At 35.4% G+C, this 14,935-nt stretch overlaps 1 protein-coding gene and 1 long non-coding RNA gene across 13 annotated transcripts in view; one reads left to right on the forward strand and one right to left on the reverse strand.

Moving 5' to 3' along the window:
* The window catches only part of PPP3CB (protein phosphatase 3 catalytic subunit beta), a 50,280-nt gene that overhangs the window by 5,246 nt on the left and 30,099 nt on the right, over nt 1-14,935 (forward strand). For 5 of the 12 annotated variants that reach the window (XM_045783193.2, XM_045783185.2, XM_045783189.2 and 2 more), the window contains exons 2-4: nt 8,427-8,627; nt 9,311-9,435; nt 12,568-12,679. In XM_045783193.2, coding sequence (XP_045639149.1) covers nt 8,427-8,627; nt 9,311-9,435; nt 12,568-12,679 — 438 coding nt within the window. Of the gene's footprint in view, nt 1-3,837; nt 4,210-8,426; nt 8,628-9,310; nt 9,436-12,567; nt 12,680-14,935 lie in introns of those variants that run through there. The other 7 variants (XM_045783188.2, XM_045783191.2, XM_045783192.2 and 4 more) reach the window with 6 other exon arrangements.
* The window catches only part of LOC148109806 (uncharacterized), a 47,721-nt gene continuing 46,927 nt past the window's right edge, over nt 14,142-14,935 (reverse strand). The window contains exon 3 of the long non-coding RNA XR_015724820.1: nt 14,142-14,419. This is a non-coding gene — a long non-coding RNA (uncharacterized LOC148109806). The remainder of the gene's footprint in view (nt 14,420-14,935) is intronic.

The raw sequence follows: 14,935 nt of genomic DNA on the forward strand, positions 1-14,935 counted from the left end.
TAAGAATCCACCTTTATCACTTAGAGGGCATTGTCTGTATTGTGTATATGTTCATTTTATATGCACAGTGACTTTCCTTTGCATTCGATACATTTTCTTTATTTCCTAGGGTCTATTATCTCTTAAATGGTAGCTATCATCATTATTATTGAAGGTTTTAAAATAGAAGAGTGATCCAGTATCTTGGTTTTTGAAAGGTAACGTGGTATTGTATAGAACAAAATATTAGGAGGGGAGAGGCTTAAATCAGGGTGTCAGAGATTAATTATTGAATTTTTAGAAAGAGAATTCTAAGTGTTGTAGAGTGGGCAGAATTGAAAAGATTGTAGTAATTCTAGGGGGGAAAAGTCCTTATTCAGCATCTTAGGACCAAAGAAGTCCAAGTGCAGAATGACCAAGGCATGCGTTAAGGGAAAGAGAGAAACCAGATATGATGCAAATTCTGAATAATTTTAAAAGTAGATATATTGGGGCTTCTGGGTGGCTCAGTCAGTTAGGCGTCTGCCTTCGGCTCGGGTCATGATCCTGGAGTCCTGGGATCAAGCCCCGCGTCAGGCTGTCTGCTCAGCCGGGGACCTGCTTTTCCCTCTTCCTCTGCTGCTCCCCCTGCTTGTGCATGTGCACACGCTCTCTCTTTTTCTCTCTCAAATAAATTTAAAAAAAAAATAGATATATTGGATCAGTGATTGGGTGTGGGAACAGGTAGAAGAGCAAAACTTTTTAAGGAAACAATTAGACTAATTTTGCTCTAGGGATTGATTAAATTGAGCAATTGTAGTTAGAGGCAAAGATTGGAATGACATGTAAAAGGCTGGGAATGGTCAAATAGGGAAGGATCCTGGAAATAAGTTTGAGGCTTCCCCCCCCTTTATTCTTTAGTTCTTAAGAAATTACCCCAAATTTTTGAGCAGGTTAATCTAGCAGTGTTTTGTACAATCAAGGAGGAGGGAAAGTAGAGCTGAGTTAGATTTTTTTAGTACACAAAATAATAAGAACTTGAATTAGCATTGCAGCAATGGAGTTGTAAGAAAATGAAGAGAACTTGAAGAATCAGTAGGACTTGGAGTCTTGGAAGAGAACAATGACACAAAAATTTCAAGTTCCAGTGATGGAGTGGTGATAACCATGTCAAAAATAAGACAGGAAGGGGAACCAATTTTGAAGGAAAGGTACTATATTCAAATAACCACCACAGATTAAAAGGAACCCAAGGGATACCTTGAAATTTTGAAGAGTGTAGCGTAGGATTTATTGAATCTTTTTTTACAGCATGTGGCCAATGCATGCTTCTAATTCTGGCATCAGAGTGGGTAATACCCATTTTCATGATGAGGAAACTTTTGATGACTCTTTGAGCCAGAAGAGCATTGTCGTTTTGTTGGTGTAAGACAGTTTGTATTGGAGTAGCATTCTGAAGACCTGAATTTCAACCATGGTTCTACCTCTTACTAGTTGAAACACCTTGAGAAAGCCATTTAAGTTCTCTGAACCTCTTACCCCATTTGTGAAATGGGGATAAAATCTGCCCTACCAAACTGCCAGGATGCCTCTGAGAATCTTACAGGTTTGTGTATGTGAAATTACATACTTTGTAAACTGCAACTAAAGCAGTATAAATATATTGTCATTGCTATATAAATTAGTGTCAAGATATACAAGTATTTTAGAAACTATATATCATTAATTCAGTAAACATTGATTGTTAGCAATGTTCTAATCATTAGGTATGTAGTGATGAAAAACATAGCTTCCTCCCTTCAAAGAGTTCATAAGCACATGGGGGAGGTATATTTACAGTGCAATTAATAAGTGCCATGATATAGGTGTGGATTATATGCTATGATATAGGACTGCAAAGGAAGGGACACCATTAACTTAGTCTGGGAACATGGGAACAAGAATTGGAACACTGAAATGAGGTTTAAGGACAAGAAATTAGGTAAAAGATGGGAAAAGTGTACCCCCGAACAATAGGGCATGAAAAAGCACAGAGATTTTTAAAAAGTGTTATAATTTTAAAATGAAAATAAAGTATCTGGAGTGTAGAAAGTATTTGGAATGTGAGGTAGTGACAAAAGATGAGGGTTGGAAATGTAAGCAAGGTTCACATCACAAGGGATCTTGCATGCCATGTGAAGATAAAGAATTGGGATTTTGTATGATAAAGCCAGTCGTGAAACAAGAGAATTTTGAGATTTGAATTTTAGAAAGAATATACTGAGTGTTATAGTAGGCAAAATTGAAAAGATTGTGTAATTCTAGAAAAAAAAAAGTCTTTACTTAGTGTCTCAGGACCAAGGGAACAGAAACAGATCAGAGAATTATTTAGGACTTATTGGCCATGTAGGGTGAGGAATAAAGGGAATTCTAGGATAATTCCTAGATGGGTAACTATTGGTAATGGTTTAGGGGGAAAAATCATACCCTAAATTCTGGACATACTAAGTTTGAGATATGTATGGAACATCCAAGTACAGATACTTGGTAGTTTACAAGGAATCGAGTTTAGGGGAGGGATCTGGACTGAGCAATCTATTTGAGGGTCCTCAAAATGTAGATTTTAGTTGAAACTCTGGTTATGAATGCGATCACTAGTTCAGAGCAGTGTGATAGGAGGGGCAAGGACACACTGACATTTAAGGATCAAGAAAAAGACTAGAAGTCCATGGAATAGAGCAATCAGTTGTGACCGGAGAAGTACAAGAAAAACCAGGTGAGTGATTTCAAGAACTCAAGAGAGGAGAGAGTTATTGATGGAAGAATAGAGCAGAAGCCAGATAAATATGGATTGAGGAAAATAGACAAAAAGTCAGAAAATGAAGATTGTAGATTTGAATACCCTTTCTAGAAGCTTAGTTGTCAAAAAGAATATATATAGCAGAAACGGATGAGGAATAAGGGAGAGTTACTTGTTTGGATTTTTAAGATCTTAAAGATGTTTTTATGCTCCTTTATATGCTCAAAGGAAAGACCCAGTGGAGAGTCAGAGGAAACAATAGGACCATGGGAGGGGTGGGGAGGGTGATTGAAGTTAAGAGGTTGGGGGAGTGGGATGCAGGACCCAAACAGTGTTTAGTAAAGTACAGAAGGAGTACCTCTTCTCTGAGATGGGGAGAAATTTAAAGATGCATAGTGGTGTAGATGTGGATGGAGAGGAGCAAGAAAGTGAAGTTTGGTCTGAAGGCCTCGATTTTTTCTGAAATTGGACCCAAAGTTGATAACTGAGTAAGAGATAAAGTTGAGTGAAGGGTTCAGGAAAGAGGGGACCATTTGAAATCACTGAGGAGCATGGGAGAGAGAATGTTTAATAGGATTGGTGAGAAATGCACATGACTAAGTTGAAGACACTGAATTTGTAGTAGCACTGGGCCATTTTGATGACTTTATACTAAGCACCCAAGTTTAGAAGCCAACTAATCCAAGAATTGCAATTTTCCCTTATAGGTAGAATAGGACAAAAGGGCAAAACAATTTAGGATGTTTTTTTAAAAAGTGGGTGGATGATGGAATACCTTTAAAATTGTAAGAAGCAAGGGTATCCAGAAGGGAGGATGATAAGGAGGGGCTGCCAGTTTCTTTTTCTTTGTTTCTTTCTTTCTTTGTTTCTTTTTTTTTTAAAGATTTTTATTTATCTATTTATTTTAGAGAGAGAGAGAGAAAGAGAGAGTGAGTGGGAGTAGGAGCAGAGGGAGAGGGATAAGCAGACTCTGTGCTGAGCTCTGAACTTGACATGGTGCTCAGTCTCAGGACCCCGAGATCATAATCTGAGCTGAAATCACGAGTTGCTTAACAGACTGAGCCACTCAGGCATCCCTCCAGTCTCTTGATAAATTGAAGAACAGATGGAGTAATGGGAGCAGAACTGGAAGGATAGGAGGTTTTAATCATGGAGTGAGAGATTGGAGTTCAGAATTTCAGAGGCAGAGCAATAATTACAGCCAAGGCTGAGGAACTGAAGAACATCTCAGTTCCTAAGTTTTACGTAGATCATCCCACATGGACATCGATGATGGAATTGAGTGGAGAAGGCTTGCAAGCCAGGAACCGGAGTTGCATGTGAGAGATGACTAGAAATTTAGTAGATGGCAGGGACAAGGATAAGTTAGCTGGAAGGCATGAACCTCAAGGAGAAGATATTTTTTTTCTTCGTTGGAGTGATGAAATTGGAAGTGGTAATGTGGAGCTGCACTAAGACCAAAGCCCTCTCTGGTAAGAGTAGTGGAGTGTAGAAAAATGGGCAGCATCCGTTTTGAAAAAAGTGTTTGAAAAGAGCTGTCCTTCAGGGTAACTAAGATTTCTTTAAGCTAGAGAAATGATAACATTACATGAAGATCTGAAGAGGGTGTGTGTGTGTGTACAGGGGGAGAGGGGTGAGTTAAAAAATATATAATGGGAATTCAAAATGAAAAGGATTGAGAGGGAGGAGAACTGCCAGCGATAGCATGGTGTAAAAGAAATACAGAGATAAATTCAGAAATATAGATGACAGGAGGGACTTTATTTGGATAGTTGCCAATAATGGTAATGATGAGAGGCCCACCTAAGTTGTTCAGTTGGCATAGGCTGCAGGCACTCCATTAGGTGTTGATGGCCTCATGGGGCTAGTAATTTGTAGCCTTTGCTTGGAGTTGGGGAACAAGTTTAGTTAATTTCTAGGATTCCTTACCCAGTAGTAGAAAAAGTAGTATCTGGGCCCTTCCCCATCCCTGATCAATATGTATCCCTGGTTTATTTTTCCAGCTGCCTAAATTAAGACCTGCTTTAAAGTTTAGACTTTTTTTTTTTTTTTTTTAGCCACTTTACATTAACTTGTGAATGTTATTGATTACCATACAGATATGTGCTTCTTTCCGAAATTTGGGTTAAAGGAAATTTTCCAACAGAACAGTTCGGTCAAAATGAATACTACCAAATCAAGTTTTCTAGTGTTGGAAACTTAGTGATTTGAGATTATTTTGTAGCTCTTTAGCTTATTCCAGCTAATCCTCCTTTTTAGCCACTTCAGTTATTGACCATTTACATTACATTTACATATATTTATGTTCTGTTTTTCCCTATCACAAATATAGAGGAGTAGGAAAAATATCTGAAAGTAAATAAGGAGAGGGCGCCTGGGTGGGCTCTGTCGGTTAAGTGTCTACCTTCCACTCAGGTGATGATCCCAAGGTCATGGGATCAAATTTTGCATTGGACTCCCTACTCAGAGGGGAATCTACTTCTCCCTCTGCCCACCCCCTCTTGTGTGTGCATGCGCGCGCACACACGAGAGTTCTCTCCCCACCCTCGTGGGTGCACACGTGCAAAAATAAATGAAATCTTTTAAAAAATGAAAATGAGAAAAAAATATACAGGAAGAAAATCCTAGAAAAGCAAGAATCAGTGACCGAAGATGAATTAGAAGTAAAAAGAGGGGTGCCTGGGTGGCTCAGTCATTAAGTGTCTGCCTTCAGCTCAGGTCATGATCCCAGTGTCCTGGGATCGAACCCGCATTGGGCTCCCCTTGCTTGTGTTCCCTCTCTCGCTGGCTCTCTCTCTCTGTCAAATAAATAAAATCTTAAAAAAAAAAAAAAAGAAATAAAAAGAAAAACCATTTAAAAGCCTGAAAATAGATGGGAATGCTTTGAAGTGCCTTAGGAATTGCAAAGCAAAGTAGTAGCGGAGAATATTAATTTTTGATGAAAAAAACATTTTTAACTCTCTTGGCCAGCAGGGTCAATAATTGACCCCCATTAGGCTAAATCCTATTTGGTTGGCTTTCTTTTGCCTGGTTAGATCACCTGCCATAGCTCCTTTATCCTGCCTCCAAAGAGGACATGCTTTTTTCCTCTTATATCTTTCTGCATGCCTTTTCTTATGTACTGACATACTAAAAGGTACTCTTTAGAAACTTCATTTTCTACTTTCAGTGTTGTGTTGTTAGAACAACACTGATCTTCTGTAGTTTTCATCTACTTTAATTTATGGTGGCATTTCTTCACCCTTCCACCTGTATACATTCCTTAAAATGTATCCCAGCTGGTCTTGAAATGTAAAAGCATGCCTTGGGGTACCTGGGTGGCTCAGTCGGTTGAATGGGTTGAATGTTGAGCATCTGCTTTCGCCTAAGATCACGATCTCAGGGCTCCCTGCTCAGCGGGCAGTCTGCTTCTCTCTCTCCCTCTGCCCTGTGCCCCCCACTTGTGTCGTCTCTCTCAAATGGATAAATAAAATCTTAAAAAAAAAAAAAAAAGCATGCCTTGAGTTGAAAAGAAGTGGAAAAGCATAGGTCTATAGATGACTTACCCATGAGCATGAAGGCAATGTATGCTTTTTTTCAGAGGAATAAAGACCTGGCTATTTGTTAAAGAGGGCAATACCTCAGTGTGAATTGCAGTGGATCATTCACAATGTACATGAAAGAATGAAGTAACACTGGTGACTGGTTGAGTTGAGAGGATGGGAAGTGGTCTCCCAGTTGGGTTTTTAGGAAGTTTTGTATTTTGCATAGAATTCAGCCAGTGGTAGAATTATGTTGTTGATTATTAGAAAGCGTACATAATCTTGAATGCAGGATCTTAAACAGTATCTGTTTTCCTGAATAGAGTGATAAAAAAATTCTCTTGACCCGATGAGAAAAATATGATTCCATCTTAATCGCAAAAATTTGTACTTAAGAGGTATTTAAACTTTTCATTTTTATGATGTCCAAAGTAACTTGTGATTTATTTAATAATCTGTTATTAAAATCTGTAGTTTTTAAACAGTTGGTTTACTGATAGGGGCAAATTTGGTTTGTTTAATCTTTGGCTAGAGAAAAGCATACTTTAACAGAGGGTTTTTTTTTATTAGAATCTGGACATACTATATTTGGGGGAACAAAATGTATTTTAATGCTTTGTTCTAAATGTAGTGAAAAGTAGTGGGAATTAATATGTTCTAATGAAGACAAAATAAGGAAGTTCAAATTTTATTTTACTAAGTGTCGAAGAAAGCAAGAGGGACTGGCAATTTCAAAGCCTTTTAGAATCGGTTGACAGCCTTCTGCCTTAGTTCTTGTCTCACTTCTAAAGTATTGAGTTCTTCCTGATTTGTTTTCCTGGTAAAATGGAACATGGTTATTTATGATTGTTTCTCAGGTCATTGATATAATTCTAACCCAGGCTCCTCTATTTAGTTTTTTTGTTTAAGTTGAAATGTGAAGAAGCAGTTGGTCCTATACATTTCCAGTCTTCTATATAATAATTGATCATTACAATGATGATTCTGAAACATCAAGAAAATACTATATACTGTATGTCCAAATATAAAGTGAGTTTTTTCTAAAACAATTTTTATTTCTGAAAAGAGAGGGCTGCCTTAATTTGAGTCTATATATAGACTCTTACTCTAAATTTCTCTATTGCTTTCTTTATTTTGAAAAACAAAGTGCTATTTGGTAAAGAGCCTAAAACTACTTCTAACTGATTTCAATGTATAATGAAGTCACTTGTTGGTCTGCGAAAAAGGAATCTGATAAGTTTAACAGGTATATAGTAATTTTTCCTAGGTATGTGACCCCAAATTTTGCTAGATACTATTGAAAATAGACCTTATAGTTTTCCATTCCATATAACAAATATCAGTTTTAAAGAGTACAGTTGGTAATTAATATATATGGGAAGTATGACTTCGGATAAATTTGCAGTGATAGCATTTTATGTATATTCAAAAAGTGCTATATGAAATAACTTAAATGGAAGTGAAGATGATTTGCCTTTGAAAAGAGTGTTAGATGACTCAAAAATGACTCCAAAGATAAGGAATACACTGATGTCAAAGATGTGCATAAAGATTTTGAATGAAAGTGTTTTGTGAAACATGGAGGTAGGAGAAAAAGCAGTATTTCAAAATTTTCATGATTTATTAATGTTTTAAATGTATATGTGCATCTAAATTAATTTAAATTGTATAAGTATTTGACTGTTTTATCTATATCTCTAAAAGTTTCTTTTTAAGTTGGCCAGAAAACATCACTTTTAACTTTCTTAGAAACATGGTAGTTCACCTTATATTTGGGACTTCTTTCTATTCAGGCTTATGTGGTAGTAAGTTTACATTTATTGTACTTCATTAAGGTAAAGAGTGTATAATATGATTTGTGAGTTCTGCCAAAAAATGTAATGGCTTAGAGAAAACTTTAGTTACCCTGAAAGAGCTTTTAATTTTTGAGGCAGTTCATTTCTCTAATAATTCTCAACAAAGAACATGTTATTATATATAGATTAATAAAAGTATAATTTGATTACTTTTTAAAAAACCCTTTAAAAATATTAACACCTCTATCCAATAAATAAAGAAGAAATAAAAACTCCAACTTTTCAGGTTTTACTCTTATTTACCTAGATTCATTGGTTAGTTGTTATGTATTAATAGTGATTTATTTTTTATTAATTAAAAAAAAATTGCAGCTGTACCTTTCCCCCCGACACATCGCTTGACATCTGAAGAAGTATTTGATATGGATGGGATACCCAGGGTTGATGTTCTGAAGAACCACTTAGTAAAAGAAGGTCGGGTAGATGAAGAAATTGCACTTAGAATTATCAATGAGGGTGCTGCCATCCTTCGGAGAGAGAAAACCATGATAGAAGTAGAGGCTCCAATTACAGGTACACTTGTTTATGTTTTGGATATTATTTTTTTGATTATACCATTATTTAGTTGCTTGGATATAAGACCGTTTACTCTCCAATCTGTGGTATACTAAAATAATATTACAAAGACATTATCATGAATTTTGAAGTTATTTTTTGTAATTTTTTTGGTTTTTGCTTGTTTTCAGTGAATAAACATGATCTTTAGTAACCTGAGTGCAGAAGTTGGTCTAGTATGCTTTTGTGAAGGTTTCATCAGTTGTGTTGGCCATAATTCAATTTGATTCAACAAATTCTTATTTACTTTGCTTTCAATTATTAGAGGCAAATACCTCAGCGTCAACATAGCAGTCAATAGAAAGTATTGCATTAGGATGGAGATTTTACTGCCACTATTATAATTTTTGTAATCCTGAGACCTATGCTTGGCTTCCTAAAGAGGAGCTTTATAAATTTAGGTGAAAATTTTGTCACTGACTACAAATTTCATTATTTTTGTTATATCTTGTTCTAGATCTTGAGCACATGAACACTTGGGTACACATTATCCCTATTAGGACTCTTCATAGATTCTGACTTCCTGCTGAGACCTTTCTTGATAGAATTTACATTATTTCTTATGTAAAAGAAATTAGAATTTAAGTAAAATTTGTTATTTCAGAGGTTTTTTTTCATATCTAATAATCTTCTTGTTTCAGTGTGTGGTGACATCCATGGCCAATTTTTTGATCTGATGAAACTTTTTGAAGTAGGAGGATCACCTGCTAATACACGATACCTTTTTCTTGGTGATTATGTGGACAGAGGTTATTTTAGTATAGAGGTAATAATCATATACTATCATTTGATTTGCTTGTAAGTGTTACCATAGATGATTTCCATTAATTCCTAGTAAAATAAGTTCCTTAAAGTACCTATATTGGGTTCTTTTTAATACCTCTGCTATTCTGAAGTTTTTAGCTAAAACTGCTACTTATTCTCTTCTGCCTTTCAAACTATTCTATTTTCTTTGTATTACTCTGTTTATGCAATTATAATTGCCATTTTTCCCAGTGGGAATTAAATGTAAACTGAGGGTTCTTTATTGTCCTGTTATCTAGTGGCCCTAAGGAGCTAGTGCTATTTATCTCTCTTGCCCCTAAAGGCATTACCCCATGTGAAAAAAGATTAATTGAATTTTCTCTGATTAAATAAAACATACAATAATGCTTTTATTGCTTAAACCCTAGTGCTTCTGTTCCAGCTTCTATAGCTATTAAGAACCAAGTCTTTTGTGTGTTGTGGAAGTATTCATTTCTTTTAAAAAACTTAAGAGGCATTAAAATGACCTGTTCATCATTACTTAACAGCACATAGTTCTTTTTGCTCCTCTTATTTCTCTAATTATATAAATAAAATAAGGCAAATATAGAACTATTTGTATTTTCTAATATATGCATTTCTCTTTTTTTTTTTTAATGAAAATGTGGCCATATTATAATGTTCTGTAACTTGCTTTTTTTTTATATATCTGTATACTGTGATGTCTTTCCAGGTCAGTATATATAAATTTATAGTATTTTTAGTAGCCACATTGTATTCTGTTGAATAAACAAACCACAGTTAATTATTGTTAAATACTTAAGGTATTCCTAATTTTTTGCCATTACAAATGATGCTTCAGTGAGTCAGGTTATTTATACATCTTTGCATGCTTGCTAAATTATTTCTGTGGGGCAGATTCTTGGAAGTAAAATTGCTGAATAAAAGCTCTACTAATAGATACTTGTGTTGAGTATTTACTATGTTCCAAGCATATCCTAAGCACTTAACACACATTGATTAATTAAATCCTCACAACATTATGAGGTAAGTACTGTTATTTTATCCATTTTATAGATGAGGAAACTGAGGCTTGGAGAAGTTAAATAGCTTCCCCAAGGACACATTGTTAGTAAGCAGTGCAGCCAGTCTTATTCTAAGCCTGTACTCTTTTTATTTTTTAAAATATTTTATTTATTTTTGTTTTTAGAGAGCAAGCAGGGGAGAGGGCAGAGGGAGAGGGAGAGAGAGGATCTCCAGCAGACTCTGCACTGAACATGGAACCTGATACGGGGCTCCATCTCATGACCTGAGATCATGACCTGAGCTGAAATCAGAAGTCAGTCACTTAACTGACTGAGCCATCTAGGTGCCTCCTAAGCCTGTACTCTTAACCACCTTTCCGAGTAGATAATTGAATCTTTACCTGGTGAATTTCCATGCTGGTTCCTGTTGTTTATATCCCTTTCTCCAGTATTTTTTAACCTCCTTTCTCAGGTATGCTAGGATTTGTAGTGAGGAAAGGAGTTCAGGGCTCTGGCCACTCAAATTCCCTAAGGAATTTTGTTACCTCTGAGTTCTTCCTTTTTTCATAGTTTCATCATCATTCACCTCAAACTTTCCTCAGAGCTTCAGGGAAACCAGAAAATGGACCTTCTTAAAAAAAAGATAGGGGACTTTGACAAAAACAATAAAATGAACGATTTTAGGAAGCTTATTGGTAACTAAGCATATTGGTATGTATGTCCTTGTATTAGGGTGTTTTGTGGCTGACTCAATAGATTTTATTGTTACAAAAGGAAAATAATAAAGAATCAAAATAAGCAAAAAAGAGAGGTAGAATTTATTAAGTATTTCCCTGGCTTAATTTCTTTTTTTCCTTGTGAATAAAATGAAGGTGTTAATAGTTACACATTTTAATACTCCTTGTTAAAAATAAAGTGTTTTCTTTTTGTATATAATTCTATAAACCAAGCTAATTTCCATATTGAAGTACCTTTCTTTTTTTTTTTTTTAAAGATTTTATTTCTTAATTGAGAGAGAGAGAGAGAGTATAAGCATGAGTAGGGGGAGGGGCAGAGGCAGAGGGAGATAGAGAATCCCAAGCAGACTCCATGCCAGGCATGGAGCCCAACTTGGGGTTCGTCGAGTCGATGACTCTGAGATCATGACCTGAGCTGAAATCAAGAGTTGGGCACTTAACCGACTGAGCCACCCAGGTGCCCCTGATTTCCTTTTTTTTAACCAAATAAGTAAAATGTGAGTTTCTTATGTTAAATCTATTTAGAGGGGTGCCTGGCTGGCTTAGTCGGTAGAGCATATGACTCTTTATCTTGGGGTTGTGAGTTTGAGCCCCACGTTGGATGTAGAGATTGCTTAAAAATAAGTCTTAAAAAAATAATATAAATCTATTTAGAGAAAAGCATCTGCTACACTGTTTGCTTTAATATTCTTATTTAAAAAATTATACTTTCTTTGAATCAGTTTAGGAAATAAACATCTACCTCATGTAAGGCAACAAACATAACCAACAAAATAAACATAAAACATGGCTGTTGCCTTCATGAGGCAGCATGGCATAATGCTTAAGATCAGAGGATCAGAATCTTGTCTCCATTACTTAAAAGTTTTGTGATTTCAGACAAGTTACTTGAACTCTTTGCTTCAGTTTCCTTGTTTGTAAAATAGAGATAATATTACATACTTCATAGGGTTGTTTGAGGAATAAACGAGGAGTATTAAATACATGGCACTTGATCATTGTAAGTACTCAATAAATGGTTGATGCTATTATTTTTGACATTATTATTTATTGATATACCTAAGAAGGACACCAATCTGCTAATTATCGTTATAGCAAACAATCTGTAAATCTAAAGTAATTAAATAGATTAACTCATTCATTCAACAAATATTTATTACTTTTCTGCTGTTTGCTAGGTACTTTTCTAGGAGTGGAGAATGAGAAGTCAATAAGATGACAAAGTCCCTGATTTCATGGAGCTTATATTTTAGTAAAGGACAAAGAGAAAAAGGTAGTAAAGAATAATAGAGATTGTAAGGACAATAGGGTTAGAGGAAAAGGAGCAAATATGAAACAACTTAGTTAAATAAAAATAAAAGATAAATTCAGTCAAAATGTTTTCTTTTGCAGTGTGTCTTATATTTATGGGTCCTGAAGATTCTGTACCCAAGCACATTATTTCTTCTGAGAGGCAATCATGAATGCAGACACCTTACTGAATATTTTACCTTTAAGCAGGAATGTGAGTACTGTCATGAGAAATATTTTCATTTCCTCAGTATTCTTGTGGAGTGATACGGGTAGTAAGACTTTACAGTGTAACATACAAGAACGGATTTTGGGTCCAAACATATAAAGCTTTGAGGATTATTGTCAGAGAGTTCTCGTTTAATGATGTTTTATCCAGATGTTTTCATTTCAGTGTTTCCTATTGTTTGATTTTATAGATATATTTAGAAATGATTTTGAGTTTTTTATATAGCTTTAATGTTTAAGTGATTTTTTTTGTAATAGGAAGAATAAAAACCAAAAGGAAAAAAATTGTTTTTGCATTGGAGATTTTTTTTCCCCCAATATTGAAGCTCTCCCATGAAGATTCTTAAATTATTCATCCTGTCATCATTGCAGATTGTTTCAAACATGCTATTAATGAATTGAAATTCTTAACCTACAGTGTTTACCCCATTTCTCTCTTAAATTGTTGTGGCAATGGCAATCTAATAACCAGAAGCAACAATATTATATAGAGCAGTATTTGACCTTTTTTCACACCTCTTAACTGTGTGCTTATTGAGTTAATATTCACGACTATATTAAGTCTTAGAGTTAAGTTCTAAAAATAGAAATAATTTTGGAATTATGGAGACTCAAACATGATCCAGTAAAGATCGTATTACTAGAGACTTCCAGTAAAAGGAGAAAAATATAGTGGTGAGTAATGGCAGAGGGCGCAAAGTCATATAATCTCAAGGATCAGGTGGGTAACCTAAATGAATAGGTTATGAACAATATAATAAGAATAATAAAATAGTAAAAAATAAAATAATAAGTGAATAAAAGATGAGACCTGGAAAGTACATACTTGACCTAAAAGCAATCAATTTAAAATTCTTATTAAACCACAGTGCTGGAAAACAGATCTGTTAGCAGACTACCAGTTTAGAACATCTTGTTGCTAGACATAGATTTTCTCATATTTGTGGGTTTTTTTTTTTAAAGATTTTATTTATTTATTTGAGAGAGAGAGTGAGAAAGAACACCGGGAGGGGCAGAAGGAGAGGGAGAAGCAGACACCCTGTGAGCAGGGACCTTCCCCCCCCACCATGTGGGACTGGATCCCAGGGTGACCTGAGTCAAAGGCAGACGCTTAATGAACTGAGCCACCCAGGCGTCCCAGATTTTCTCATATTTGAATGTTACAATATTAAAAAGGGGGAAAGGAACTAAGCTCTTTTTTTTTTCTTTAGATAATTAATAAACCACCCACCAAAATTGCAGCAAAAACTTAAAATAGCCAGGAATTTTAAAGATATAAAGGAGCACAGGGATGTGTATGATAATCTACTTAAAAGTAAATGACAGTTGGATTTGGTGGAGTTTTGTCTTTCTTGTGTTATTTTGGCTTCATGCTTCACTGTCCATTTTAAGCATTTGTTGTAGACTACAGGAACCCCTCTGTTCTTCCAGTATATGAATGAGATATCTTCTTTTTTTTTTTGTAAGATTTTTTATTCATTTGACAGAGATAGAGATAGCCAGCGAGAGAGGGAACACAAACAGGGGGAGTGGGAGAGGAAGAAGCAGGCTTCCAGCGGAGGAGCCTGATGTGGGGCTCAATCCCAGAACGCTGGGATCACGCCCTGAGCCGAAGGCAGATGCTTAACGACTGAGCCACCCAGGCGCCCCATGAATGAGATATCTTCTTTTCTTTTTTTTAATTGGGTGGACCTTGAGTTTTGCTGTGATGATGTAGTCGTCTTGCCTGTAACAACAAAGTCACTGACTCTTAGAATAAAATAAAGTATTAAAACTAAGCTTTAAGTATAGTTCTAATTTAGGCTTACTTGGCCTATAAAGGTAAAGGGTTGAGCTCTTTTTTAGAGATTTGATTTATTTATTTTAAGTAATATTTTATGATGATCTGCATATCCAAAGTAAATTTAGAGATGCAAATATTTTGTCTCCATAAGACCAATGATACTGTCTATTTTATTGATTCTCATAGGGCAAGATGCTTGCCTTTTTAAAAAAAAATTGTATACAATAAAATTCACTCTTTGTAGTGTTTAGTTCTGAGTTTTGACAAATGCATAGAACTGCCCACCACCACCAGAACTGCCCACCACCAAAGTTTCATCATCTCATAAATTCCTTCTTGCTGCCTTTTTATAATCACCCCAATACCCACTGTCAACCCCTGGCTACCACTTGGCTGTTTCTGTGTCTATAGTTTTCTTGGCTTGGTTTCAGTAGTCAATTTATGTACGTATGTATCTAT

This window comes from Ursus americanus, chromosome 6 (genome assembly GCF_024610735.1).
Source record: "Ursus americanus isolate L20-20 chromosome 6, mUrsAme1.1.p, whole genome shotgun sequence".
Classification (NCBI taxonomy): domain Eukaryota; kingdom Metazoa; phylum Chordata; class Mammalia; order Carnivora; family Ursidae; genus Ursus; species Ursus americanus.